The 25,409-nt window shown below is 46.1% G+C and overlaps 2 protein-coding genes across 4 annotated transcripts in view; both read left to right on the top strand.

Annotated features, from left to right (window-relative positions):
* The window catches only part of PRMT3 (protein arginine methyltransferase 3), a 53,787-nt gene extending 49,958 nt beyond the window's left edge, over positions 1-3,829 (top strand). Inside the window, exon 15 of the mRNA XM_063158170.1 lies at positions 3,196-3,829. Coding sequence (XP_063014240.1) covers positions 3,196-3,305 — 110 coding nt within the window. The 3' untranslated portion in view covers positions 3,306-3,829. The remainder of the gene's footprint in view (positions 1-3,195) is intronic.
* Positions 3,830-18,009: 14,180 nt separating this feature from the next.
* SLC6A5 (solute carrier family 6 member 5) overlaps positions 18,010-25,409 on the top strand; it is a 34,958-nt gene continuing 27,558 nt past the window's right edge. The window contains exons 1-7 of one of the 3 annotated variants that reach the window (XM_063158169.1): positions 18,010-18,047; positions 20,037-20,549; positions 21,478-21,616; positions 23,322-23,453; positions 23,903-24,076; positions 24,660-24,801; positions 25,220-25,352. In XM_063158169.1, the coding sequence (XP_063014239.1) occupies positions 20,058-20,549; positions 21,478-21,616; positions 23,322-23,453; positions 23,903-24,076; positions 24,660-24,801; positions 25,220-25,352 (1,212 nt within the window). In that variant the 5' untranslated portion in view covers positions 18,010-18,047; positions 20,037-20,057. Of the gene's footprint in view, positions 18,048-18,634; positions 18,910-19,640; positions 19,776-20,036; positions 20,550-21,477; positions 21,617-23,321; positions 23,454-23,902; positions 24,077-24,659; positions 24,802-25,219; positions 25,353-25,409 lie in introns of those variants that run through there. The other 2 variants (XM_063158167.1, XM_063158168.1) reach the window with 2 other exon arrangements.

Here is a 25,409-nt window from a genome sequence, read left to right as displayed (position 1 = left end):
TGTGCACTGCTGCAAGTTCCTGTGTTCAAGAGGGTGAGTGGGAAGATAAGGATAAGTTCCTGAGTTTAAGGGAAATGCTCTTGGTCCCACTGCAAACTGTTTCAGTCTTCCCTTGTTTTCCATTGTCAGAAGATGGGTGGAATATGCAAACCATTTTTTACCCAGGGTAATGCTTTTGAGACATGCTTTTTTTTCTGTTGCATGCTACAAGTCAGTGTTGCATCAGTTATTTAAACTAGATCATGGTTTAATTGTCAGCTTCCAGCAAGGACAACCATGCTGTGCAGAGCATATCAAATCCTGCTGGTTTGTGACTGGGAAGGCAGAACCCCCCCAGTGGTTCTTTGCATTGTAGGGGATTTGTAAAGGTGCTTTTCACCAGCAGAGCAGTAGTTTAGGTGTGTTCAGCCCAAAGCCCACTGCAGTTTTCTAGCAGCTCTTTGAAACAATTCCAGTGAGGTCTTTCATAAGAATCTTAAATTTTAATGGTGTTTAGAATAAATAGTGGTTTGAGTGCTGTGTTCTTGTCCCACTGTTAGCTTCACAAAACTTTTCCAGGGAACGAAAAGAAGGAAACCTAAAAGACCTTGATTGCTGGCTGCCTTTGGCAACTCTTTTGAGTCTTTTTTGGGATCAGAGAGGGAGGAGACACCAAGTTGTATTGAGAGGCAGCGTAGTTCCTCGTGTTACAAACTCATTGCCATGGGTCACTCCAAGCTTTAAGTGGATGTGATGGATATGCATGCAAGGGACTGTGGATTTCATTTCAGTCTATAAAGCATTTAGATCAAAACCAAGTCTTTAGATTTCAGTCTATAAAGGATTTGATCAAAACCAAGAATCTTTGGTTTTGATCAAATCCTTTATAGACTGAAAAGCCATGATTTGTTGCCATGAACACTCCTGATGCTGCAGGATCTCTGCACTGGGAGATGCCTTGGCTCACAGACTGCAGGCTGGCCCCTGTGTGATTGTATTGCACAGACACAAGTGACAGATGCAGTTGCTTATGGTTTTACGGTGGTGAAAGCCACAATCCAGATAAACTGGCTCAAGTGTGCAGAGCACAGGCACTGCAGAACCTGCAGTCAGACATGCAGTATGTGACAGGGAGTCAGGATGGACACAGGGATGCCTTTTTTCCTGTGCAGGCCAAGCTTACATAGCACTTCTCCTGAATTTTTCTGCTTTTTCTGTTTGGGGGAAAATTTCAAGCCTGTCTGGGGGATAATAAAAATGCAGGGAGGGGATGGTAATGGATTCAGCTTTGTCCTAATCAAACTGCAGTGGCACCGTGTGGTTTACTTGCATTCAGCTGAACGTGATAAGAGCAAGGTGATGCAGCTGAGTCCCAGAGACAGCTTCCTCCAGGCAGCTCCTAGGACAGAGAATGGGGAAAACATCAGTCATTTTCTATCTACATGACATTGATTAATTGTTCAGAACTGCCTTTCAGCTACTGCTGTTGTTTGCTTCAGCCCTCGGAAAAGGCTGGCCAAAAAGCACATTTAATGTGGCTACAGCATGAGGAATAGCTGGGAAAAATGAATGGATTGCTTTGTTTCATTAACTGTCTTTACTAACAGAGTCTGAAGGTTCTGTTCTCTGAAGTCAACTATTTATGAAATTATGTTTAAGTTTCTGCTTCATTTTTATTGTTTTTTATTAATGTTTGAAATGGGAAGATTGAAGTGTGAATTAATTGAAATCATGGAATTTTAGTTTAGAGAGGCTCTTTAGTCTTACTGAATTGTTATCACAGGATGTTAAAATAAATAGGTCATTTTGTAGCAGTTTTGAAGATCAATGTGTTCAAACCAGGTTAAATTTCCTAGCTGGAGTGAGACTATAATGCCTTTTTTCCTTTATCTTGTCCTTCTCTCTGGCAAACCTTTCTCTGTTTAAATAATCTGTGAAACCGTTTTCACAATTCTCTGCAAGTTGCATTGTGTTATGTTAGTCTTGTAGTGGTATCTCCAACTAACTGTTACATGATGAAAAAAAACCCCAAATGATCAGATTTATTTTTTTTCTTCTGATCCTTGGTACTACAGTTATTCTTGTAGATAAGCCTTTTTTATATTTGTAATGCAACCTTTAACAAAATTTCCTGCATTTATAATTTACAATTGAGACTTTCTGTCAGTTTACTGTTTGCAGATGCCAGTTGTGCCAAATGGAGAGGTCCAAAATGCTTCCTGAATTTGAAACCAGCTTAGTTTGAAATTACTATTTGTTTTCTTTTTTGCAATAAGGAAGCTTTTTATCAGGATGTTAACAGTGGCTTTTAGAATCCCAGTGATCCCAGCTGGAAAACGCCTTGGATGCAGTGAGATAGAAAAGTAGCAGCAGTGTGAGTGATGAAGATGAGGAGGTCTGATGGGAGAGGAGCAGGGAACTTGCTGCTCTAGACTGGGATCACAACCTGCTCTCAGGTGCTCAGCAGAGTCCTCTGTGAGGATGTAGCTCCTGCAGGTTTAAAATGGTGGGATGAGTGGCTCAGCAGTGAACTTCCTAAATGTACACATTTACAAGTGTCTGTGCTTATATTTCGTGGGTTGCATATTCCTGATTTACAGATATTCCTTAAATGAAAGGCTTTAGTAAGGACTGAAAAGAAATTGAGATTAGGTTTTTGCCTTTTGTGTAAAAGCATTAGGTCTGCATGTAACTGAAGGACATACCTCTCAAATGTTATGACACTGACACCTTCCTGCAATTAATAATATATATACTTGAAATGCCACAGAGATTTCTGTGGTAGTTTCCTGTTAGATTTAGAAAATACATGGTCAGAATTTAAATGAAATGCAGTGCAAAAACTGAGCACATGGCCCATACAGCAGGGAGAGAATGTGCTTTTGTGGCTGCATGGCTTTAATCCAGGATGGTGAATATATCCCAGGGCTACAGTGGTTTTCCCCAGCCACAAGTGAAATATTTGGCACATCAGTAATTTGGTTGGACCTCTGAGAAGTGAAGCATCGGCCACAACTTGGCACCTCTCCAGGTTTAACTGCAGTTAAGTTTGACTTAGGTTTGTTGTCAAGAGCTTCGGAAACTTAAACTCCTTTAGACTTTTAAAATTCTGATTAATTGAGAACAGCTCCTTGTGCAACATGGATGCAGTGCATCTCTGCTGTTACTGTGAGTGATTGAACACTGTAACCAGAGCAATTCCCTCTTGTTTTCCAGGAGAGGCCCTGAGAGGGAAGGTCACGGTGCGCAAGAACAGGAAGGATCCGCGCTCCCTCTGCATCAGCCTCTCAGTGAGGGACACCCAGCAGACCTACAGCCTCCAGTGACACCCTGGCCATGGCTGGGATGGCTCCTCTCAAATGCTGCACTTGGCTGCTGATAGCTCTCCTGGAATACCCAAAAATAGTAAACTCCTGTGTTTGTGTGTGTGTACGCACACAGGAATATGGAAAAGTTACCTGGAGCTGAGGTTTACAACAAAATCAGATCCTGCTGCTTCACGTGGTGTGAGGAAAGCAAGAAAGATGGGTTTGGGTTACCTGAGACTGCTAGATGAGGAAAAATGAGCCTCAAGTCTTGCTGTAAGGAACAATAAATATGGTCTCTCAAAAATGTTTTATTCTTCCACTGGCAGAATCCTTGTATAGTATTTTTTTTGTGAAAGAAGCAGCTTAGTCATGTGTGAGTGCCCCTCAACAGTAGCTGGAAAATCCCAATGGGAATAATTTTTGAATTCCAGCTGCAAGATTGGGGCAACAAAGATGGTATTTTTACTACACTGCTGCAGTTTAAAAGTTGTACACGTTTCAGTTACATTTGTCTAAATAAATGAACCCAGTGTGATATATAATGCAGTTGCTGCTTTCCTTGTGTTCTGTGTAATTGGAAATTCTGTCTATCCTGTGATGGCTCATTTATTTGTGCCTGCAGTTTTTTCTCTACTAACCTGTTGGGCCATAGGTGGGTGGAAGTGTGTATCTTAGCAGCTTTGGGGAAAACACAACAAACCAAAAGCAGCTGGGAGGGTTTGTTTGGTTTGGCTTCTTACAGAAGCACTGGACACTTAGGGGTTGACTGTTCAAGGGAGGGAGTGTGCATGGCAGGGATTCATTTGACCCAAATTGCAACTGGCAACTACAAATTTAATGGGAAAATTTGCAAAACCAGGAAACCTGTGTGTTAGGTATTAGCAGTGTTGTCTAAGTTTGTGTGTGGGAGTGGTTTTTGGGCATTCAGGGGGGTTGTTTTTGGAAAACATGTTTTTGCCTATGCTTAGTTATGAAGTCCAGCACTTCTGAAGTTTTTAATGTTTAATCCCATAGTTAACCTTTTTCTCAAGGTGTGTTCTTTACCTGTAGTTCTCTATCTCTATTCATGCTGAAGCAATTTGCATTATACTTAGCCCAGAGTCAGAGGAGCTAAGATGGATCGTGATTCGCAAAACTTCTTTTAATGTTCAGATAAAACCTGAAGGTTGGCCTGCCTTCTACTTGCAAATCTGTGCCCAAAGTCTGTGTACTTGAAGATAAATAACCCACCTGAAAATTATATGGATGCTCACAGCTCTACTGCTTATTTACATGTATGTTAGTTTTTGGGTTTTTTTAATCCTGTCTTCTGCAGTGCTTTTAAATGTTTTGCTAAGCTGTAAAATGATTTTGCTGCTTCTGCCCATGAGAGAGCAGCTAAGCAAGACTGACAAACCTGGAAGCTTCTGAATGACTCTTCAGTGAGCACCATGCTGGGGTCTCTTAATAGGATTTTTGTGCATACACCTTGGTTTGACCTTCTAAATTCTGTCCTGTGGGGTGTGCTGTAATGAGACAGATCCAGAGAACAGCAAAGCCTCGATTTCTAATAAAGCTCTACAGAGGGTTTGGAGAGCTGGTTTGGGAAATATAGCTTCTGACTAAAAATGTAGGCTGCTAGTGAGGTTTGAAGGGTTTTATTTCAAGGATGTTTCTCTGCTCTGTGTTTAATAGTGCCTGAAGTTCCCAGCAGTAATGACTCTCTGCATTTTCTGTCCATGGTTGAAATTGTCTGAAGGAGAAATTGCAGCAGTGTGTCTTCCCGCAGGTGTGTGGAGTGACACAGCCCTGCTGTGGCTGGCTGGAGAGGACGAGGGGGATTGGAAAATCAAGGGTTGGAAGTAAAGACTTGTGTGAAAAAAGTGATGATTTTAGTTTTAGAAACCAGGTTTAGAAGTACAATTTGCTGGTGCTGTGCCCGTGTTCACAGGGGTCCCAGGATGAGGGAAGAGATGAGGATCTGACTCCATGTTCAGAAGGCTGATTTATTATTTTATGATATATATTATATTCAAACTATACTAAAAGATTTCATCAGAAGGCTGGCTAAGAATAGAATAGGAAAGAATGATAACAAAGATTTGTGGCTCAGCTCTCTGTCTGAGCCAGCTGACTGTGATTGGCCATTAATTAGAAACAACCACATGAGACCAATCCCAGATGCACCTGTTGCATTCCACAGCAGTAGATAATCATTGCTTACATTTTGTTCCTGAGGGCTCTCAGCTTCTCAGGAGGAAAAATCCTAAGGAAAGGATTTTCTTTAAAAGATGTCTCTGACACTACTGCTTTTACTACCTGGATTAACTGCATAGTAACAGCATTTGGGAGTTTTCAAAGGCAACCAAAAATAAAGTCATGGGTGTTTATCTGAGTACACAAACTTTGAAAGGAATGGCAAAGACATTTTACGTTATTTTGTTTCTCCAGGCATTGACAGATGTTAAAGCTGGGGAAGTAGTGACATCTAATTAAAAGACAAATACCTTATTACATGGAAAGGGAAATTAGAGGGAAATCTGGCTTTTAATGTTATGAGAACTACAGACAAATTTGCAGAAGGACTTAGGTGATTAAATAGGTGTAGAAAACATCCAGTTTGAATTGCTTTTACATAACTGGGCAGAAACCCGAAGATGGTTCAGTCCTCCCAGTTTAGTAATGAAGTTTAAACACATACTGTTTGATACAATTCTTGACCTTATATTAAATTCACAGGTTGATAATTAACTTCACAGGGAAAAGTGGTATTGCTAAATACTAATTTAATTATATTGTTGGGAAGCAAAGAGAGAAGGAGAAGCCTTCCTGCTGGTGAGGTACTATGCACACAGGAATTAATAGGATATTTTAAAAGCTCATGCTTTTTCAGCACCTGAATGTAATTTGTAAATGTCTGTTCCCAACTGGCTCAGAATTTTAAGCATCTTTGCTAATTGCCATATTACAAAACATACATATGTCAAAATATGACATACATATGTGAAAATAGAAACACCTAGATTTCTCTCCCTTTCTGAATGGCAACGGTGCTCCTGGGTTTCTTTGAATTACTGATGCCTCCAGGTCCCAGAGCTCTCTGAACCCCTCCATGCTAAATGAAAAGGCCTCACTCATCCCATGGAAAAACTACCATGAAACAATCAATTTCTGGATTTATAACATTCCTCTTGCTGTTCCTCTAACAATTAACCAAAGTAAAATAAAAGACTGTTAATGGCAGTGATAACAAATTAAAGAAGAATAAAGCTTACTCAACATGTTAATTCTATTTTCCACTTGGGTACTACTCAAAACATCAGAGCAAATAGAGTGAGAGCAAATATGTCCCCTGGAAAGCAAACTGGCTGAAGTTAGCCTTTCACAAGTAAGAACTACTACCCAAATACAATTGCTCTCCTTGGATCCAGCTGGCAGATGCTAAAATAATCCCCCTTCACATGGTGGTTTGAGAGGCCTTTTCAAATTGCTTTGTTTTCTTCCAAGGAAAAACAGATGAAACGGGATACCCATTTTTTCAGGGCTTTTTTTTTACCTTTCTGTCATCTTGATACATGATCCCTTCCCATACAACAGAAGGGATGGATTTTCCTGGAGTGGCTGGCATTAACTGAGGGAGATCTCATCTGTAGCCCAGAGTCTGTGCAAGGTGTGAGTGATCCAGGTGCTTAGAGCATACCCAAACTGGCTGGAGTTAGCCCTTCACAAGTAGTACTAAATAAAGCCAAATAAAATTACTCTCCTTGGATTCAGCTGGCAGATGCTAAAAGAATCAAGTGCTTAGAGGATACCCACATCTGGGCAATTTCCACTGCTGAAAACCCTTCTGCTGGACATAATGCCAGTGCCACTGGAATATAATCTGTGCCAGTGGGATCACTGCACCACTTGAGCAGGTGATATTCATAGGCTAGAATTAAAAACCAACAAATAAACGAACAAAAACCTGTAAAAGTGACATCATTCATGCAGTATTGCCCAAACAAATTAATACATATTGGCCTCACTCTTTAGAACCATCCCTCCCTTTTTGCAGTGCTTTTCATTATGAAGTCAGTATTGCTGAGAATTTTAGCTTCTGCTGCTATTTCTCTGAGTGCTGCAGACGGCCTGGATGGAAGAGGGACAGGAGGAAAAGTGACCTGGTGGGAGACACAGCAGCAGACCAAAGGTCCTGGAGGGCACAGGGATTTCCTTCAAGGAGTGCTGATACACTCTCGGTAACGATGGTTTGGGTAATTAAGCCTGAAATACAAGTAGGATTCAGTAAGTAGAACTGAATTTTGATTTAACCTTCTGATGGGTTATGCAAAGAGAGGAGCACTGAAAAGGGGGAATTTCTTAATGGTATTGACTCCTGTCACCGCACTGGACATTCTTGGGGCAAAGGCTACTCAGCTGGAAAATTGGATGTGAGGAGGAGGAGGAGGAGGAGAAGGCTCTGTGGCTCAGATGTTCAACTGTGCAGTGCTGCTTGCTTGGGAATTAACACAAAGCAGAAAAAGCAGTGCACAGTTAAGTTTCTTGCCTCATAGTGATGCATGCACTGATGTTAATTTTGGCAGCATTTTGGCTCTAGAACAGTCCCAGCCCTTGTGTTTGTGGACACCCCAAAAAATGGATTTGGCTTAGAGAAAAACAGATGTTGTGTGGTGTGCCCAGAGGTGGAAACAATGCTGTTACCATTGGTTTGCAGTGACTGTGACCTCCTTAGGTGCAAATAATGCTGTTACCATTGGCTTGCAGTGACTGTGCCCTCCTTAGGTACAAATAATGCTGTTACCATTGGTTTGCAGTGACTGTGCCCTCCTTAGGTGCAAATAATGCTGTTACCATTGGTTTGCAGTGACTGTGACCTCCTTTAGGTGACAGTGACCTGGGCTGAGCAGCCTATGGGGACAGGCATCTCCAATCTTTGTAACTTCTCTCCTGGAACAAACTAACATCCCTGGCAATGACAGCAGACCACAGCAGGGAGCTCACTGCCAGCTGAGGAAGATGGAAGGAGAGGAGGTTTGGTTAGCCAAGGTCATTCAATGGTGTCAAAAACAGAGCATATGGAGGTATGACAAGCTCCTTCTTTAATTATCAATTCAGCTCTGATCAAAATTTTCTGAAGTGACTAGGGATTTTAATTTTCTTTTTTGTTTTTTTTTTTTTTTTAATTGCTCATATGAAACTGAGATTTATATTTTTACAAAGTTTGCCTTTCTGAATGCAAGCTCCTCAAAAACGTGAAGGCAACCTTTGTAGTGCCTTAAATGAAAGATAAGATTGTTTCCTCTAAAACAGACTTCCTGAATGTCATTTCTTCTGAACAGGTTGATCTGTGTTTTAATATTAAAAGATGTCATGTTTTTTCTTGCCTTCCAATGTTAAAAAAGCCCCACATGCAGATGATGAGGGCAGGAGTAAATATTCCGTCTTTCATGGCTTTTGGTCACCTTTGAATCCATTGTTTTGGTTAATTCTGAGGTGAAAACCTAAATGCAACATCTGGCTAAGGAATGGGGTTAGGGTTGTGGCTGAGCCCAGCCCTTAATGGAATTTTGTGGTTCTCACACAGAACTGTTTTCTGAATCAGATGTTCCATGCCTGATTTATTCATGCATGTGACACTTAATTACTTCTGCAGTAATTGAGACATCATTGAAGGAAGAGGGCGAGAGAGCTGTCAGCAGGAAAACCTCCACAAAATCAATATTGTGCCATCATTTGGTGCCCAGAGAAGCTGAGGGTGCCCCTGGATCCCAGGGCCAGGCTGGATGGGGCTCTGTGCCACCTGGGACAGTGTGAGGTGTCCCTGGCACAGGGACAGGAACCAGAGCAGCTTTAGGGCCCTTCCACACCAGAGAACCCTGTGATTCTGTGTCCTACAACTTTTGTAGCTGCCATCTGAACACTTCAGGCAGTGGAGTGAGCAAGAACTGCTGAGCTGTCACCCCAGTGCCGCCATTTCCCTGCTCACATGGATTTATTCCCAGCAAGACATTTTCAAGACAGTTTGCAGAGTTGAGAGAAGACTTTCAAAGAGCTTAGAGGGGAGTTTATTAGGTTTTATGATAAAATGCTAATCTTTGATATGCCTGCCAGGACGTGGTTGCTTTGCCTGAGTTCTGTCATTGCTCCACTCTGTGCTTGAATGTTTTTAATGAATTCCTGTGTTTGTGCCTCATGTTGGAGCACTGAGAGCAAAATGAAGCCATTCCCATCAGTCAGAATGCCCAGCTGATGCGTTACCAATAAACCTTGCTTTCAGCAGCTCATTGCCAATCCATTTGCTCTTCAGCACACTCTGATGTTGCTGGCTGTATTTTTAAGGTGCTGAGGTGTACTGATCCCTTGGAAGAGGACAAATCCTTATTTTCAGATCTCCTTCCCCGTGCGCATTCCGTGTTTGACGTGTGCAGCTGCTGTTATCTGGGGAGGAGGGGAAGTGATCCAGCACCAAACTCTGGTTGGTCTGAGGTGAGCTGTGCCCTAAGGAACCAGGCTTACCTCACACCAGGTTCTTGGAAAGGTGCCGTGCTGGAGAGCCAGGGAGCCCGGGGCACTGGGGAGATCCAGCAGGTGCTTTTTGCATAAAATGTTTTAAATACAGGGTCTCTTTCCAGAGTGCCTCACCTCTACCTGTCTTCCGTAAGGAATAAAACCTTAGATGGGGTTAGCCAAGTGTCACATATGCTTTCTCTAGAGGTGGAGCTGAATTAAGGAGGGGAATGCATAATCCTAGCTGATAACAAGAGTGCAGGTGACAGGAAAAGTTAATAAAAGCCAGTAAAGCACCTCCCTGCACCTTGGCAAAGTAATTACCTCAACCCAGAGCAGTGTGTGGTTTAAGAAAACATCTCCAGATCCCATTACATTTCCTGTGCTTCACAGACACCTCTGCAGGTCATATTTCTCTTCCCTCCTCACTCCTGTTGCAGCTCATAATGCAAAGCCATTTTTCATGCCCAGTAGCAGGGAATGGAAGGGAGAGGGATGAGCTGTCACCTGGAGGCTTTTGCAGGGGATCTGATGAAGGGCCAGGAGAGATGGAGCAGGTGACAGTTCATCTTTCTGCACTGCATTCCAAGCACTGAGGTTTGCTCTGATTGTGGGATCTGAGAGAGAGAAATAAACCACAGGGGTTTTTTAATATATTTTTATATTATTATTTATATATTGTTTATATATTTATTTACATTATTAATACAAAATATTAATATATTTTTATATAAATATATTTCTATAAAATAATATTTACTTGTAAAAATACATAAAATTTTAATATATTTTATATATATGTATTTTTGTCTTTTATTTATTATTTATATATTATATTATTTATATATTTCTACTATTAATATTAAATATTGATATATTTGTATATAGAATATTTATATAAAATAATGTATATAATTTTTTAAATATATTTTAAGATTTATGTATTTTTATATATTTTTATAATTATAATCCCATGTTGCCATGGGTTTTAATCCCATTCTGGCCTCACATATGAGCTTTCCATGCTTGTACGTTCAGTGATCATCACAGCAAAGGCAAATACTGGGCATGCACATGCCACTTTTCTGCCTGACACCATCCAAGGTGAAGCCATATGTTTAAGTCCTCCTGCCTGTTGTATCCAGATCTGAGTTTTGAAGCAGGTTGTGGTGGCCTTGATAGCCTAAAAAACATAATTAGAGCTTCTGGATCAGCCCTGTTGGAGCCCTGCTGCCTCTGTCAGCTGACACCAGGAGCTGCTGGTGGCTTTCAGATCACCCTGCAGAAGAAACAATTCTGTTTTGCACATTAATATTACCTCATGTCCTTGGAGAGTTCATCCCTTTCCAGTCTGATTCTGAGGGTTTTTGTTGTCTGTGTTTCTTTCCCTGTATTTCACACCTGCTCCCAATTTGTCTCAAAGATGAGGTGTGTGTTTGTATGCTCCTTCTCTTTTTTGGGGATTCTTTGCTTTTTCCCAGGATCAGTGCAGGGTGGTACCTGGAATTTGCTCCTCTGCCTGCTGTTGACCAGGCTGGCTTTGTCTCCCCTGTGCCTCAAGAACAACCACTAATAATTGTCAATCCCAGCAGAAAGTTGGAGAAAGGAACATGTGGCCAAGTTCTGTGAAATTCTCCAGGCTAAAGTCTCCAGACATCAAAACCAATTTAATTTGTCTGTCTAAAGGTTATTGCTCAAAGTTGAATAATGATGTGTTGCTTGAAGATGAGCAAATTGGATAGAAAGAGACGGGACCCATCCTCTAGATCTGAGATATCTCTGTGTTGTCAGCTTTGCAACAATTCCTGTAAAGCAGTGAAAAATCTCCTCTGGCCCAGGAGAGATGAGTGTGCTGACATTGAAGTAATTGGTTGGTCCAGGTGGTTATAGTGCAGTTATCTGGGCAGGAACAACTTGTCTGGGGTTTGACCCTCGTGGCCATTCCCTTGTTGGGACCAGAGTGGGGAGAAGGCAGCTCAGCCCCCCTTGTCTCATCTGACTGGGCCCTGCAGAATGGAAAAGCAAGTATTTGCACAGTCAGAATGGAAAAGCAAGTATTTGCACTGTCAGAAAGTCTCTTCAATCATCTCACTAAATGTCTTCCCATCCATCTGCCCCGCTGCAATTAGAGGGGGATGTGTTTATGATTGTTGGAGAGATATTATTGTCAGAATGCAGGCAGCACAAGAGAACAAAAGGCTTCTCTCAGATTTTTGTATCAGCTTGAAGAGAACTGAGGGGTTAGTCTCAAAACACTTTTGTCACAGACATCTTTTATGGCAAATCCTTTCCTTAGGATTTTTTCTCTTGAGAATCTGAGAGGCCTCAGGAACAAAATGTAAACAATGATTATCTGCTGCTGTGGAATGCAACAGGTGCAGCTGTGATTGGTCTCATGTGGTTGTTTCTAATTAATGGCCAATCACAGACAGAGAGCTGAGCCACAAACCTTTGTTATCATTCCTTCCTATTCTATCCTTAGCTAGGCTTCTGATGAAATCCTTTCTTCCTTTCTTTTAATATAGTTTTAATGTAACATATATAATAGAATAATAAATGAATCCTTCTGAAACATGGAGTCAGATCCTCGTCTCTTCTCTCATCCTCGGACTCCTGTGAACACTGTCACACACTTTAAACAGAGAGAGTAAGAAAAGGAGAAGGGAAATAAAAACGCCTAATAGAATTCTTCATAGTGTCCCTCAGTGAAGCACCATGCTGGTAGCTGTAATCCAAAAAGTTGCAGTGCTGCAACAAGGGCACCTGGAGATGCTCACATGCCAAGTTTCAGCAAAGCCTGTGCCCGTGTTCACAGGGGTCTGAGGATGAGGGAAGAGATGAGGATCTGACTCCATGTTTCAGAAGGATTCATTTATTATTTTGTTATATATATTACATTAAAACTATACTAAAAGAATGGAAGAAAGGATTTCATCAGAATGCTGGCTAAGAATAGAAAAAGAAGGAATGATAACAAAGGTTTGTGACTGGGTCAGAGCCCGAGCCAGCTGACTGTGATTGGCCATTAATTAGAAACAACCACATGAGACCAATCACAGCTGCACCTGTTGCATTCCACAGCAGCAGATAACCATTGCTCACATTGTGTTCCTGAGGGCTCCCAGCTTCTCAGGAGGAAAAATCCTAAGGAAAGGATTTTCCATAAAAGATGTCTGTGACAATGGTTCTTGTTGGTATAAAACAAAAAAGAGGGAATTGTGGAAAGACATGGGATAGAGTTGAGCTGCAGGCCGTGGGACAAAACTGCAATGTTAGGACAGGTGCAATTTTACCTGAAGAGGGGGGACTTGTTCAGTGGTTGAGCTAAGCTCAGTCTAGGAGTTCACTGTGGCACAAGGAAAAAATACTTGATTGCTTACAGGTAAATCATGGAAATCTATTTACAGCTCTAAACAGTTTCCACTTACCATTTTTTCCTTAAATAGATGGGATTTTTTTTCGTTAATGTCCTGTTCTACTGCAAAGTGAAAGTTCAAAGCTGTGGTTATTATGTCCCATACTGAGATTGCGCCCTGTGATTAAGGCAAATGTCCAGACAAATGAAGAAACGTGTATATGTGGGGGAATAGCTGTCAGGAGCATAAATGCCTGGCCAGTGGTGCAAAAACTCCCTCCAGATGCTTCTGCTTTCCCCCCACCTGATCCCTCTTTCTTTTAATTCTGTTATTTACAGTGGTCTCCAGAGAAGAAGTTAAACATCTCAGGGAACTGACTCCTTGTACTACAGGATGCCAGACTTGGATAATTATCTGGGAATCCAGGGCCATCCAACAGGTTATGTGAGTTAAGGCAATTGGAAAGTGTACAGGAGATCTCATAAATATCGGGATGAGACTGAGGCCTTTCACAGGATGGAAATAATAGCTAATTATCACTTGAAAGATTTTTACAGTCTCTTCATTATTTGAATATAATTAACTGAGAGAAGTAAAATATTGCAGCCTGGTGAGATGAATCTTTGCCTTCAGAGAGGGGCCGTGCTCTTTGCATGGGAAAACTGTTCATTGGAATTAAGGCTGCACAATTTTTTTGCATATAGGTAGAATTAAAAGGGAAATACAAGAAATTGAAGTGTCCCTTGCAAGGTCTGGCTTATTGACATCTACTTTTGCTGGTGTATAACTCAGCTGAGTACAATATTGCTCCTGGCTTTGCATTATGGATTTCTACATCACAACGGTTTAAGACCATTTCTGGTTATGAGAAAAGGCATAACCCTTTCCCACACACATTATCTTCTCTCTGTTATTATCCAAAAGTGTAATTTCTCTGTAGGATCCCCAAGCCCTGGCTGAGGGCAGGTTTGTTTTTGGTTGTGAGAAAAGGCATAACCCTTTTCACACGCACATCAGCTTCTCCCTGCTGTTATCCAAAAGTGTAATTTCTCTGTAGGATCCCCAAGCCTTGGGTGAGGGCAGGTTTATTTTTGGGTGTGAGAAAAGGCATAACCCTTTTCATGCATTATTTTCTCGCATTATTTTCTCCCTGTTGTTATCCAAAAGTGTAATTTCTCTGTAGGATCCCCAAGCCCTGGCTGAGGGCAGGTCTGTTTTGGGGTGTGAGAAAAGGCATAACCCTTTTCACACACACATCAGCTTCTCCCTGTTGTTATTCAAAACTGTAATTTCCCTGTAGGATCCCCAATTCCTGGCTGAGGGCAGGTTTATTCACCGGGATAATGCAGCTCCAGAGAACCGATGGAAGGGGCACCATCATGTAAAAAGCACATTTTACTGCAAGCCAGATCCACCTGGTCCCGAATCGGTGATTTCACAGCTGTGGTTTATCGCCTCTGCTCTAATTGCCTTCAGGCTGTCCATGGGGGTCTGAAGCGGATGTTCAGAGGCATCCCCGGGCTTCCCACACTCATCCTCACCCTCACTATTGGATTTTCCTTTTGGGTTTAAGGGAGAGAGGAGTGTGAGCGGCCGTCCCTACGGAGAACTTCAGCCGAAGAGTTTTCCCCTGGATTTGCCAAGATTTCCCTGCCACAGAAACAACAACAACAACAAAAGAGCCCGAGGAGAGGGGGGAAGAAGGAAACTTGCCCTCCTGTGCTGTGGGAATTGCTTCCCGGGACGGGGTGGCACTTCGAGGGGGTGGCACTTTGGAGGGGTGGCACTTTGGAGGGGTGGCACTTTGGGGGGTGGCACTTTGGGGGGGTGGCACTTTGGGGGGGTGGCACTTTGGGGGGGTGGCACTTTGGGGGGGTGGCACTTCGAGGGGGTGGCACTTTGGGGGGTGGCACTTTAGAAGGGGTGGCACTTCGGGGGGCGGCACTTTGGGGCGTGGCACTTTAGAGGGGTGGCACTTTGGGGGGTGGCACTTTGGGTGGTGGCATTTGCGGGGGTCGCAAAGGGGTCGTGGGAGAACCCAGCCGTGAAGAGGGTGCGGGTCCTTGCTGTGGCTCCCTCCATCCCTTTCAGGCCAACTTTCCGGCGGCAGGGGACGAGAACGATTTCAGATCGATAGCTGCCGTGCTCAGCTCCGTCACAGGGACGCCAGGACGGGGATTTTAGCGCAGGGATTAAACCTGCATGGGTGCCCGTGGGCGTGCTCGGGGCAGCTGTGGAGAGGTGCCACCCCTCGCTCCTGTCGTGACTTGGCTTGTTCTGCGCCGAGGCACGGCACGAATGCGGCACAAGGCCAGAAAGTGCCGGTGATGGGGAGGCAGCAGCGGGGCCGGGGGCCGGACACAGCCCCAGAGCCTCTGCGGGCTCAGCTCCGCCGCCTCCCCTCGTGCCCCTGCTTGTAAGGGGCAGGGAGCCGGAGAGATGGCCAGCGAGGGGAGAGAAATCAATCAATCAATCAATCAATCAATCAATCGCTATTTTCCATCTTTGACAAAGCGATCAAGGCTCGCTCGGCCGCTCGGAGGGGCCGCTGTGGGGCAGCCCCGTCCCGGGCGGCAGCGCTCGCAGGGGGCCCGGGGCTCCCTCGGGGGCAGCAGCGATGTCCCCCTTCCCCTTTGATGGAAACACCGCCATCCCCCCCTGGAGAAACCGCCAGGGATTCTGCTCCTGAATTCCTGCTACTCCTGAATCCCCGCTGCCCCTGATGAGGGCTGCGAGGGCCCTTCGCCTGCGGCACAGACAGCCACGGCGGCAAGGGGCTCAGAAAAATCATTTCAATGAACCTGACGGCGGCTAGCTGGTTAATTAAACTAGCTGGTTTAATGAACCCCCCACGCTGGAGGGATTTGGTTGGGTTTTGGAATGAACCGTAAATTCAAGCTCGGAGTTGGGACCCACGCAGGCGTTTCCATCCCGAATTCCCTGTGGGAAGGCAGGGGCGGCACGGGGCTGGGCTGTGCGGCCCGAGGCCGGCGGGACAAAGGAAATGTTTGCAAACCGAGCAGGGTGGCTCCAGGGTCTCCTCCCGGCCGGGAATGCATCCCTGGCTCCGGGGAGAGCCCCGGCCGTGCCCCTGCCGAGCTTTCCCGGGGTACAGGGGAAGGAGAAGCGCTCCTGACTTCCCAGAGAGCAAAGGAGATCGACTCCCTTCTGCCGGGGGTGAAACCTCGATTTCACCTTTACTGCTGATGGAGAAAACAAAAATATAACTTGGAGGAGAACGTGAAGAGTGAGTTATCCGAATTTTGGAAAAACAAAACAAGATAATCCAACGACTCTGGAAGACGTTGAGGAGCCTTCCCGACCAAAATGTCTCTTGGGCTCCTGTCCTGTGGCGTTGAATCCGGCCTTTAGAGGGGTGAATGTGCCCGGAGGTCAGCACGGCCGAGCTGAGGAGCAGCAGATCGCTCTGCGGCTGAGGGTGCCTCGGCAAGGGAGCGCTGCCAAGCACCGCCAGCCTCTCCCCTCCCTAAAGCTAAAAGGCCAAAGGCAGCTCCTGCCAGCGCCCCTCGGTTCCTCACCAGCCCCGCGGGGAGCGCACGGAATCACAGAATGGTCCGGCTCGGGAGGGATGCTCAAGTTCACCCAGCTCCGTTATCTGGGGCAGGGACACTCCCCCAGCCCAGGCTGCTGCTCTGCGTGACAGAACAGAGGGAGAAAGGTGATTTACAGACAGGAACGTGCAACCATGCACGGGCAGTGTGTGTAAAATAGCTGTACGTGCACACGGTAATTATATACCCATGGTATAGATAGCCCCGTGCTCGGGGATGTGCGAGGGAAAACATCCCAGCCGAGCGAGCGAGCGCGATGTGCGGCTCTGCTGGAGCCAGAAGCGTTCCTCAGCTGGGGGCTGGCCGATCCCCTCGGCAAAAAGCGATTTGGGCCGTTCTGCTTTGCTGGCCCCGCTCTCCGTGGGGCTGGCAGTAATTGCGGCAGCGAGGTTCAGCTGCTGCCGCCGCAGTGTCGGCCTGCCAGGGGGAAGCTCAGGAACAAAGCTGCCCTGTCCGTGTCCCCGTCCCCTGTCCCCATCCCTGTCCCTTGTCGCTGTCCCCATCCCTGTCCCTGCTCCGGGTGGCACCGCGCAGCCAGCGGCTCTGCAGCACCGCCTGCGCGAATTCCTTATTGACTTTTAAATATTTTTATTTACTCCGCCGTCCGAAGCAAAGGCTGGCAAGCCGTGGAAGCCTGAAGGACGCAGGAGCAAGGCGTGTGTGCCGGCGGGTCCTGCCCCCCCGCTCCGCTTACGCCAAAGTGTGAAATACTCTCCGGAGAAGCTGACACCAGCACGGGCTATGCGGATGAGCAGCGTCGCTGACGCTGAAATAACCGGGAAGGCTGCGTAGGGAGCATCCCGATTCGCCAATGCGCTTTTCATCTTTTCATTTTCTTTTTTTTTTTTTTTCCTTTCCTTTTCTTTTTTTTTTTTTTTTTTTTTTTTTTTTTTTTTTTTTTTTGTCGGAGTGAACAAAATCATCTTGTGCTCAACAAATCTTTGAGAAAGCCCCTCAAGCAGCAAATCACACGTACAAGATGTGGGCAGGTGTGAAACATTTCGTTGCAAAAACGTGATTGTCAGTCAACACCTGACTTTTAATGATGAATAATTTCTCCCCCAATAATCGAACGTGAATGCTTTGATGGGTGGGGGAAGAGCACCAGCAATTTCAGGGCTGATGCCGTCATCTCTGCTCACACTGAAATGCTCTTCAGACAGTTTTGATGACAGAAAACCTTGTTTTCTTGTGTGTATCGTTTAAATTTAATTGGAGTTTCCCCCATGAGGCACAGTAAAAATAAACGATACAATGCAATTTCGTACAACGAGACCGAGAAAGACACAATCTAAATGCATTTCGGTGCTTTATACATAGTGAGATTCTCGCTCCGTGTATAGGTATGTGGTTAGACACAAAACCGATAATGTTTATGTTTTTATTTTAATATCCATGTATATAAATGGTATATATTATATACAATATAATATATACATATTATCAATATAATATATATTGATAATATGTATATATGTACGTGTATATGTATATGTATATATACATACATATAATATGATATATATGATATATGTATATAATATATATTGATTATATGTGTGTATATATGTATGTATATTTGTGTATATATATACATATATATTATATGATATCTGTATATAATATATATTGATTATATGTGTATATATATATTATATGTATGTATATATATATATATATATATAGTATGTGTATATAATATAGATTGATAACCTGTATAAACGAGCTATTATAACACCTGCTCTGTGAACTGCGAAAATGCAGGTTTTAGAAAGGGAGCTGTGTTTCGCCGCAGTGGGAGGGAGGAGGAAGAGGAGCAGAAATGGAAGGTCTGTCCCCGTTTCTCCCTGCCCTGGGTGCAGCAGTACGTGTTTCCCACATGTTCCCAAAGTTGTGCCGTGCTGGGGCTGGCCATCAGCCCCCACATGAGTCACAGGGAGCACGCAATGCCACTGCCGCGGCAGTGACAGCCAGCCCGGCTCCCCGTGTCCCTTTAAAATCCCAAACCGAGCCTAATGATTTATCAAACTCCTATTATCAAGAAAATGTCACGCGAAGGGCACCTTGCTATGCACTGACGCAAACCCGGTCTTTCCCAAGGAAGTATAGAAAGCTTTGCTGTGAACTGGGCAAAACCCAGTCTGACAATTGCCCGTACTGCTCCTTCCACCTCTGCCGGCTCCGTCTGGGGCTATTTCAGACATGGTGAGTGCGGGGTTTTTTCTCTCGGCCGCCGAGCGGGGCTGGAGGCGCCAGGAAAGGGGAGCTGTCCGCGGTGCTGAGGGTAGGGATGGATGCTGCGGGAAGGGCGAGCGGGGGCACCCCAAAATGCCCTCATTTAGTGGCCCAGTCCCTGCGGACTGCATCCCCGGTGCCGGGAGAGAGGGATTACGATGGAGAGAAAACTTGTGGGGAAATGGTGATGGGGAGTTTTGTGAGACACTGAAAAAATAAAGGGTGTGTGTAAAGCTAACATTAAATTGATGGGAAAGGTGAGGCTCGCCTTCAGGTTGCTTAATGTACAAAATGAAGATAAATTTTAAATTGTGGTTTTAAACTGGAGGGAAAGGTGGAGGTGAGTGTCTGAGTGTCGTCAGTAATCTATCTAATGAAGCTTAAATAAAATCTTCGGCATTATGTGAATAGGAAATATAAGAAAAAGAATGGGGGAAAGCTACTGTTAGTGGTGTTAATCCCACTGTGGCAGTGCGGTTATGTTTTTGGGTTTTTTAGCATTTCACTCTCTTGCTGGCGGGCTTTGAAGCGTAGCAGCCAGCTCAGAAATCTTCACCAGCACTATTTCACTTGTTTTTTAACATCCCCGGTTGCCTACAGGGCAGCTTGTCTCTTGCTCATATATATTAAAAAAAAAAAGGCCGATGTGCATTGTTGAATGACAGAAAGGAAATGGGGCGTAAAATTAAAGAATCTTTCTACACTGGTGATAGGGAAGGGAGCATCCTACAGTCGTGATGTGAAATCTAACGAGGTCTGGCGGCGCAGTGCTGTAGAAACACTTCTTTAAACTTGAATTACGGGTTTGCAGATGCCAGTGTTGGTTTTTGTTTGAGGTTTGTTGTTGGGGGTTTTTGGGGGGAATTGTGGTGAGGGTTCTTTGTGTACCGCGCTCTTTTTCCCCCCAGAGTATTAACGTGGAATGGGAGGGCAAGCCGGAGGCTCCTGAAATTCTGCAACACTCCTGTATCCCGATTTTCTGGCGCATGCGTTTCCTGCACGAGGGCAAAAAATTCGTGTAATCTCCGCAGCGCCAGCACTTTTTTTTTTTTCCCCTTCTTCTCCTTTTGGTAAAATATGTGACGTTCTCATTTTAGGATTACGCCAGTCAAAGGGATATGAGCAAGCAGCTCGTGAACAACCCTGAAGCGGTGGCTCCCGGACCCAACGAAGGTGCGGGAGTTGCGAGAGGCGAAAATGAGCCGCAAAACGCCCCTGTGCCAGCGGCCGCCGCCGCCAGCCTTGCCCGGTCACTGTCCAACGACAGCAAAGCCTTTCTCTCCGAGGAAGCGAAACCCAGCGAGCTGGAGAGGACCAAAGTGGGGGTCTGCAAGCTGAGCAGCACCCCGGTGCAAGCCAACTCCACCGTCCGGAGGGAAGCTGCGGAGAGCCTCCCCTGCACGCCGGGCAATCCCGGGGCAGGGACAGCCGGGCCGGCTGCGATCCCGCACTGCAAAATCCCCGCTCTGCAGAGCTCGGACGGGAACGCTGCCCTGGGCCTCGGCAAGGGCTCGCTGGAGCACAGCAACGCCTGGGCGACCCTGAGCCAGAGCACCGTGGTGCTGGGCGCCGACGGCAACACCTCCGTCCTCCCCGGCACAGTGGAGGGGGTGAGTTGTCTCCTCGCAGGCTCTTGGGTGGGAGAGGCTTCGCCGCTCGGCACCGATTTGGGGTGGAAGTTCTGAATTCAGGGGGCCATGAGCCGGGGATGGGCCCGTGGCGCAGGGACGGGGGAGGAAGAAGCGGGGAGAGGATCTGGGATCCAGCGGTCAGTGTGAGGATGAATTGCGGTGCTGCGGGTGCTCACGATGTACTAGAACTACGAGCGAGCATCCCGTGTCATCCCGGTCGGCTCCTGAGCCCTGCCTGCGGCTGCAGCGCGGCTCTGACCCGCACATCCTCACATGAGGGCTGCTCCTGTGCACGCCTGAAGGGCGCCTTGCCCTTCCCCTCCTCAGGCTCCTCCGCCTGCCCAAACCCCCGGGGGCTGCGTGCCTCGCACCCCGTAACCAAAACTCGGGGGAAATCAAGCAGAGCAATGCCACAAGAGGTCCCGGGAGGGAGGGGATGCTGCGGGGCCGAGCAGGCGCCGCTCCCCGCTCCCCACAGTCCCTCTCCTGCTGCCCACCCGCATTTACCCTGCAGGCCTGCGGTGAAAGCCATTCCCACTGCTCCTGGCTGCGCTGGGAACCTTCACTGCTCCTGACCCTCCAGGGGCAGTAAAAGCCATTCCCACTGCCCCTGGCTGGGCCGGGAACCGGCGCTCCCTCCGGACCCTCCAGAGGCCACCGAGCGCTTCCAGCCCCAGGGGAGGCGATGGGGATCAGGAGCAGGGAGACCCTCGCCGAGCGCTCTGTGCAGGGCCGTGTTTAACCCCCTTTTTCGCGCATTTTTCCCTAAAGGAGAGGCCTGTGGGCGGCCGGGGCCCGGGGCTCGCAGGGGCTCCCACACGCCGGGCCCGTGTCCGTGTGTGCTAACGGGGCTGCTCTCCCATCTCTCTCTCTGCTCTCCCCCCCACCTTTTCTCCCCCATTTTTAGGAAGACGATGTGGGGGATGAAAATAAAGCCCGAGGGAACTGGTCCAGCAAGCTGGATTTCATCCTCTCCATGGTGGGTTACGCGGTGGGGCTGGGCAATGTCTGGAGGTTCCCGTACCTGGCCTTTAAGAATGGGGGAGGTATGATGGCTTTTTCCTGTCTCTCTACCTGCGCTACCGAGCGGGGCTGAGCCGGTGCCGGCCTTTTGGCGGGGAGAAACACGAGGGAAGCGGGGCCGGCGGCTTCCCATGGCCGGGCAGCCAGCCCCGGGCTGCGGGGGCACCTGGGACCGTCACACACCCTGGGGAAACATTTGTCTGGGGTAGTTTTGTTCGGCTGGTTTTGTTTTCTTTCTGTTTGGTTGGGTTTGGGTTTTCTTGTTGCTTATTTTCCCCGTGGGTTTTTTTTGTTTTTTGTTTTTTTTTTTTTTTTTTTGGTTTTTTTTTTTGGTTTTTTTTTTTGGTTTTTTTTTTTTTTGTTTTTTTTTTTGTTTTATGGGGATTTTTTTTGTGTTATTTTTTTGTTTTGGTGTTTTTTTTTTTTTAATTTAATTTGGTTTGGGTTTTTTGTTCGCGTTATTTTTGGTTTTGGTGTTTTTTTCTTTTTTAATTTTTGCTTGATTTGATTTGGGTTTTTTTTGTTTGCGTTATTTTTGGTTTTGGTGGTTTTTTTGTTTGGGTTTTTTTTTTTTTTTTTTGTTTGATTTGGGGTTTTTTGTTCCCGTTATTTTTGGTTTTGGTGGTTTTTGTTTGGTTTTTTTTGTTTGATTTGATTTGGGGTTTTTTGTTCGCGTAATTTTTTGTTTTGGTGGGGGGTTTTTGTGTTTTTTTTTTTTTTGTTTGCTTTGTTTTATCTGTTTGATTTGGTTTGGGGTTTTTTTGTTGGCGTTAATTTTGGTGGTTTTTTGGTTGTTTTTTTTTTGTTTTGTTTTTTGGTGGTCACCTCTGAAAGCAGGAAAGCCCTGACAGACGAGATTTCCTTAAAAGGGAGCGCTTTCCTTAAACAAACACCTGCAATTGGCGCTGGCCGAGAGGGAGGGGGGCGGGATGAGCGCAGGGCAGGGCTCCGGATGCCCCTGCCCTCCCTCGGTCACACACGGGCTCCGAACCCGCCATCGGGGCCGTGGGGAAACAGGAGGGACTGCAGGGTCGGGATCCCGAGTGGAGACACCCCGTTATTTCCTGAGCCTTGGGGGAATTGTTTTAAATCTCTCCACGATCCGATTGAAAAAGGATCGTTTGAAATAGAGCGAATGTCGGTGGGCTGAGTAGAGGAGAAGCTGGAAGAGGGGCTGTGCAGGTTACAAGGGGAAGAAGAAGAAGAAGGAGTTTATTTGCAGGGTTCTCCCACCAGAGGCTCTTACTGAAACGGAGAGTCCGTGGATGTTACTGGGTTAAAGCCCTGCAGCTGCAAACCCCTTCCCTCTGCCGAAGGGCTCTCAGCCCAGGGGAGCGGTGCTGTGATCATGGAAGGCAGTTTTGTACAGCCCGTGACAGCCCTTTCCTGCGAGGGGAGAGGCAATTTTAAAGAACTATTTTAACGTTGTGAGCTTTTTTTTTTCTTTTCATTTTATACGTAGACACTTCTAAGTGGGAGGTGTTAAAGACTCATTTAGCAATAATGAGGATTTCCTGTCTGTAGAAAACGCTGGAAATGTAGAAAGCTGACGCCCTTCTTCCCCCCCTCCACCCCTTCCGAGGCTGTCGGCACAGGGAATCGATAACAAACCGAAACATTTTAATAGAAAATTTTTTTAAAAAGTTAGAAAAATGTCTTGACTAAGTTGTCCCCATATCACGGGGTGATTCAGGTTGCTCTCTCTTCTCTCCCCCCCGCCCTCACAAGGTGCGTTTCTCATCCCCTATTTGATGATGTTGGCTCTAGCTGGGATCCCCATTTTCTTCCTGGAAGTGTCCCTGGGGCAGTTTGCTAGTCAGGGCCCCGTGTCGGTGTGGAAAGCCATCCCCGCGCTGCAAGGTGAGCGGGGCAGCGCCGGGGCGGGAGCATGGCCCGTGCTGGGGCTCCCGCATGGCTGCAGCCGCCCGGGCCCGCCCCGCCGCATGCCGGGGTCACCCTCCGTCCCTGCATCCATCCATCCATCCATCCATCCATCCATCCATCCATCCATCCATCCATCCATCCATCCATCCATCCATCCATCCATCCATCCTTCCATCCATCCTTCCATCCTTCCATCCCTCCCTCCCTCCTATTCGTCCCTCCCTCCCTCCCTCCATCCCTGACTCCCTCCATCCCTTCCTCCATGCCTCCCTCCATCCATCCATCCCTCCCTCCCTCCATCCCTTCCTCCCGCAGCGGGCTGTCCCCGTCGCTGTCCCCGTCGCTGTCCCGCACCAGAGGAGCCTCGCTGCTCGGCAGCCGCCCGCGTTGATGGCTTTCCGTGCTGTCGCCCCGTGTGTCCGCAGGCTGCGGCATCGCCATGCTGATCATCTCGGTGCTGATAGCCATTTACTACAACATCATCCTCTGCTACACCCTCTTCTACCTGTTCGCCTCCTTCGTGCCCGTGCTGCCCTGGGCCTCCTGCAGCAACCCCTGGAACACGCCCGACTGCAAGGACAAAAACAAACTTCTGCTGGGTAAGGCGGGACGCGCTTGTACTCTCCTTTTGGTGGTGGGTTGGGTTTGGTTTGGAAATTCGTGGCCGTGGTGTTTTCCAGAGGCTTCTGCAGCTCAGCTGCGCCCCTGGGAGATGCCGGAGGAGACTGCGGATGGCCCTGGGGAACAACAGTCCGTGTGATCTGTGTCCCATGGGCACTTCCCTCTGCTTTTATTTAAAATTCTCCTTACTGAGCATAGATTAGATTTGTTAATTTAAATGCTTTAAAAATGCCGATTTTTTTCCCCCGGAGGAAAATTCAGTGTAGGCAACGAAATGCCACAGCTGGCAGCCTGGAGTGCCTGCTAAAGACGAATTATTTGTCTTTAGAGAAGCTTCTCTTAAACGAAAAAACAAAAACCGTTTCTGCAAACGGTCCCAAACACACGACGGCATGAAAACGAAAGGAAGTTAATCTAGTTAACGACCTTTTGGAAAAGGCGTCACAACTGAACAAAAGATCAAGTAATTAGGTGTGATCTAATGCATTCTTGTCGTTTTACAACAACAACAACTAATCTGTGCGCTTTATTTTTCTGTTCCCTCACCTCATTTCTTCCTAGATTCCTGCATCATTGGCGACCACCCAAAAATACAAATCAAGAACTCTACTTTCTGTATGAGTGCCTATCCAAATCTAACCATGGTTAACGTCACCAGGGAAGGAAACAAAACATTTGTCAGTGGGAGTGAAGAATACTTCAAGTAAGATCTTTCTTTGTTCAGAAAAATTATGTTGCTCTTTCTGTAAAATCCACTGGAACATGTCGTGGAAAACCAGAAATGCAGTAGTGAAGGGCAGCAAATGATGCTCTTTTCTTTTTGTGCTTCGGAATGATGAGAGCTGAACGGAAATGCTGGATTACTTGTTTTCAATTTTTCAGTTCCTGTGGTGTTTAGCACAGCTGGGGTGTTGGCCCATGCCCGGCAGTTTTATCTACTACTGCAATGCAGATAAATAAAATAATACATGGTGAGAATCACTGGAACCATCTAGAGAAACTGCTGAGGACACTGAGGCAGAACAAAAAAGGAATTTGCACTGAATTGCTGCCTGTGGTTGCTTCCATTATTTTTTTTTCCGAAATTTTTTAATTTCTTTTTTTTTCCTTCTTATTCTTAGGTACTTTGTATTGAAGATTTCAGCAGGGATTGAATATCCTGGTGAGATTAGATGGCCCTTGGCATTATCTCTTTTCCTAGCCTGGGTGATTGTTTATGCCTCCCTTGCTAAAGGAATCAAATCATCAGGAAAAGTAAGAACAATGTTTGTGACTGTACACTCACAGGAAAGCAGGGTGCTGGGTTTTAGG

The sequence above is a fragment of the Melospiza melodia genome, chromosome 6 (assembly GCF_035770615.1).
Source record: "Melospiza melodia melodia isolate bMelMel2 chromosome 6, bMelMel2.pri, whole genome shotgun sequence".
Lineage (NCBI taxonomy): Eukaryota > Metazoa > Chordata > Aves > Passeriformes > Passerellidae > Melospiza > Melospiza melodia.
Note: the sequence above shows the minus strand (reverse complement) of the source record. Positions and strands in the feature narration are given on the sequence as shown.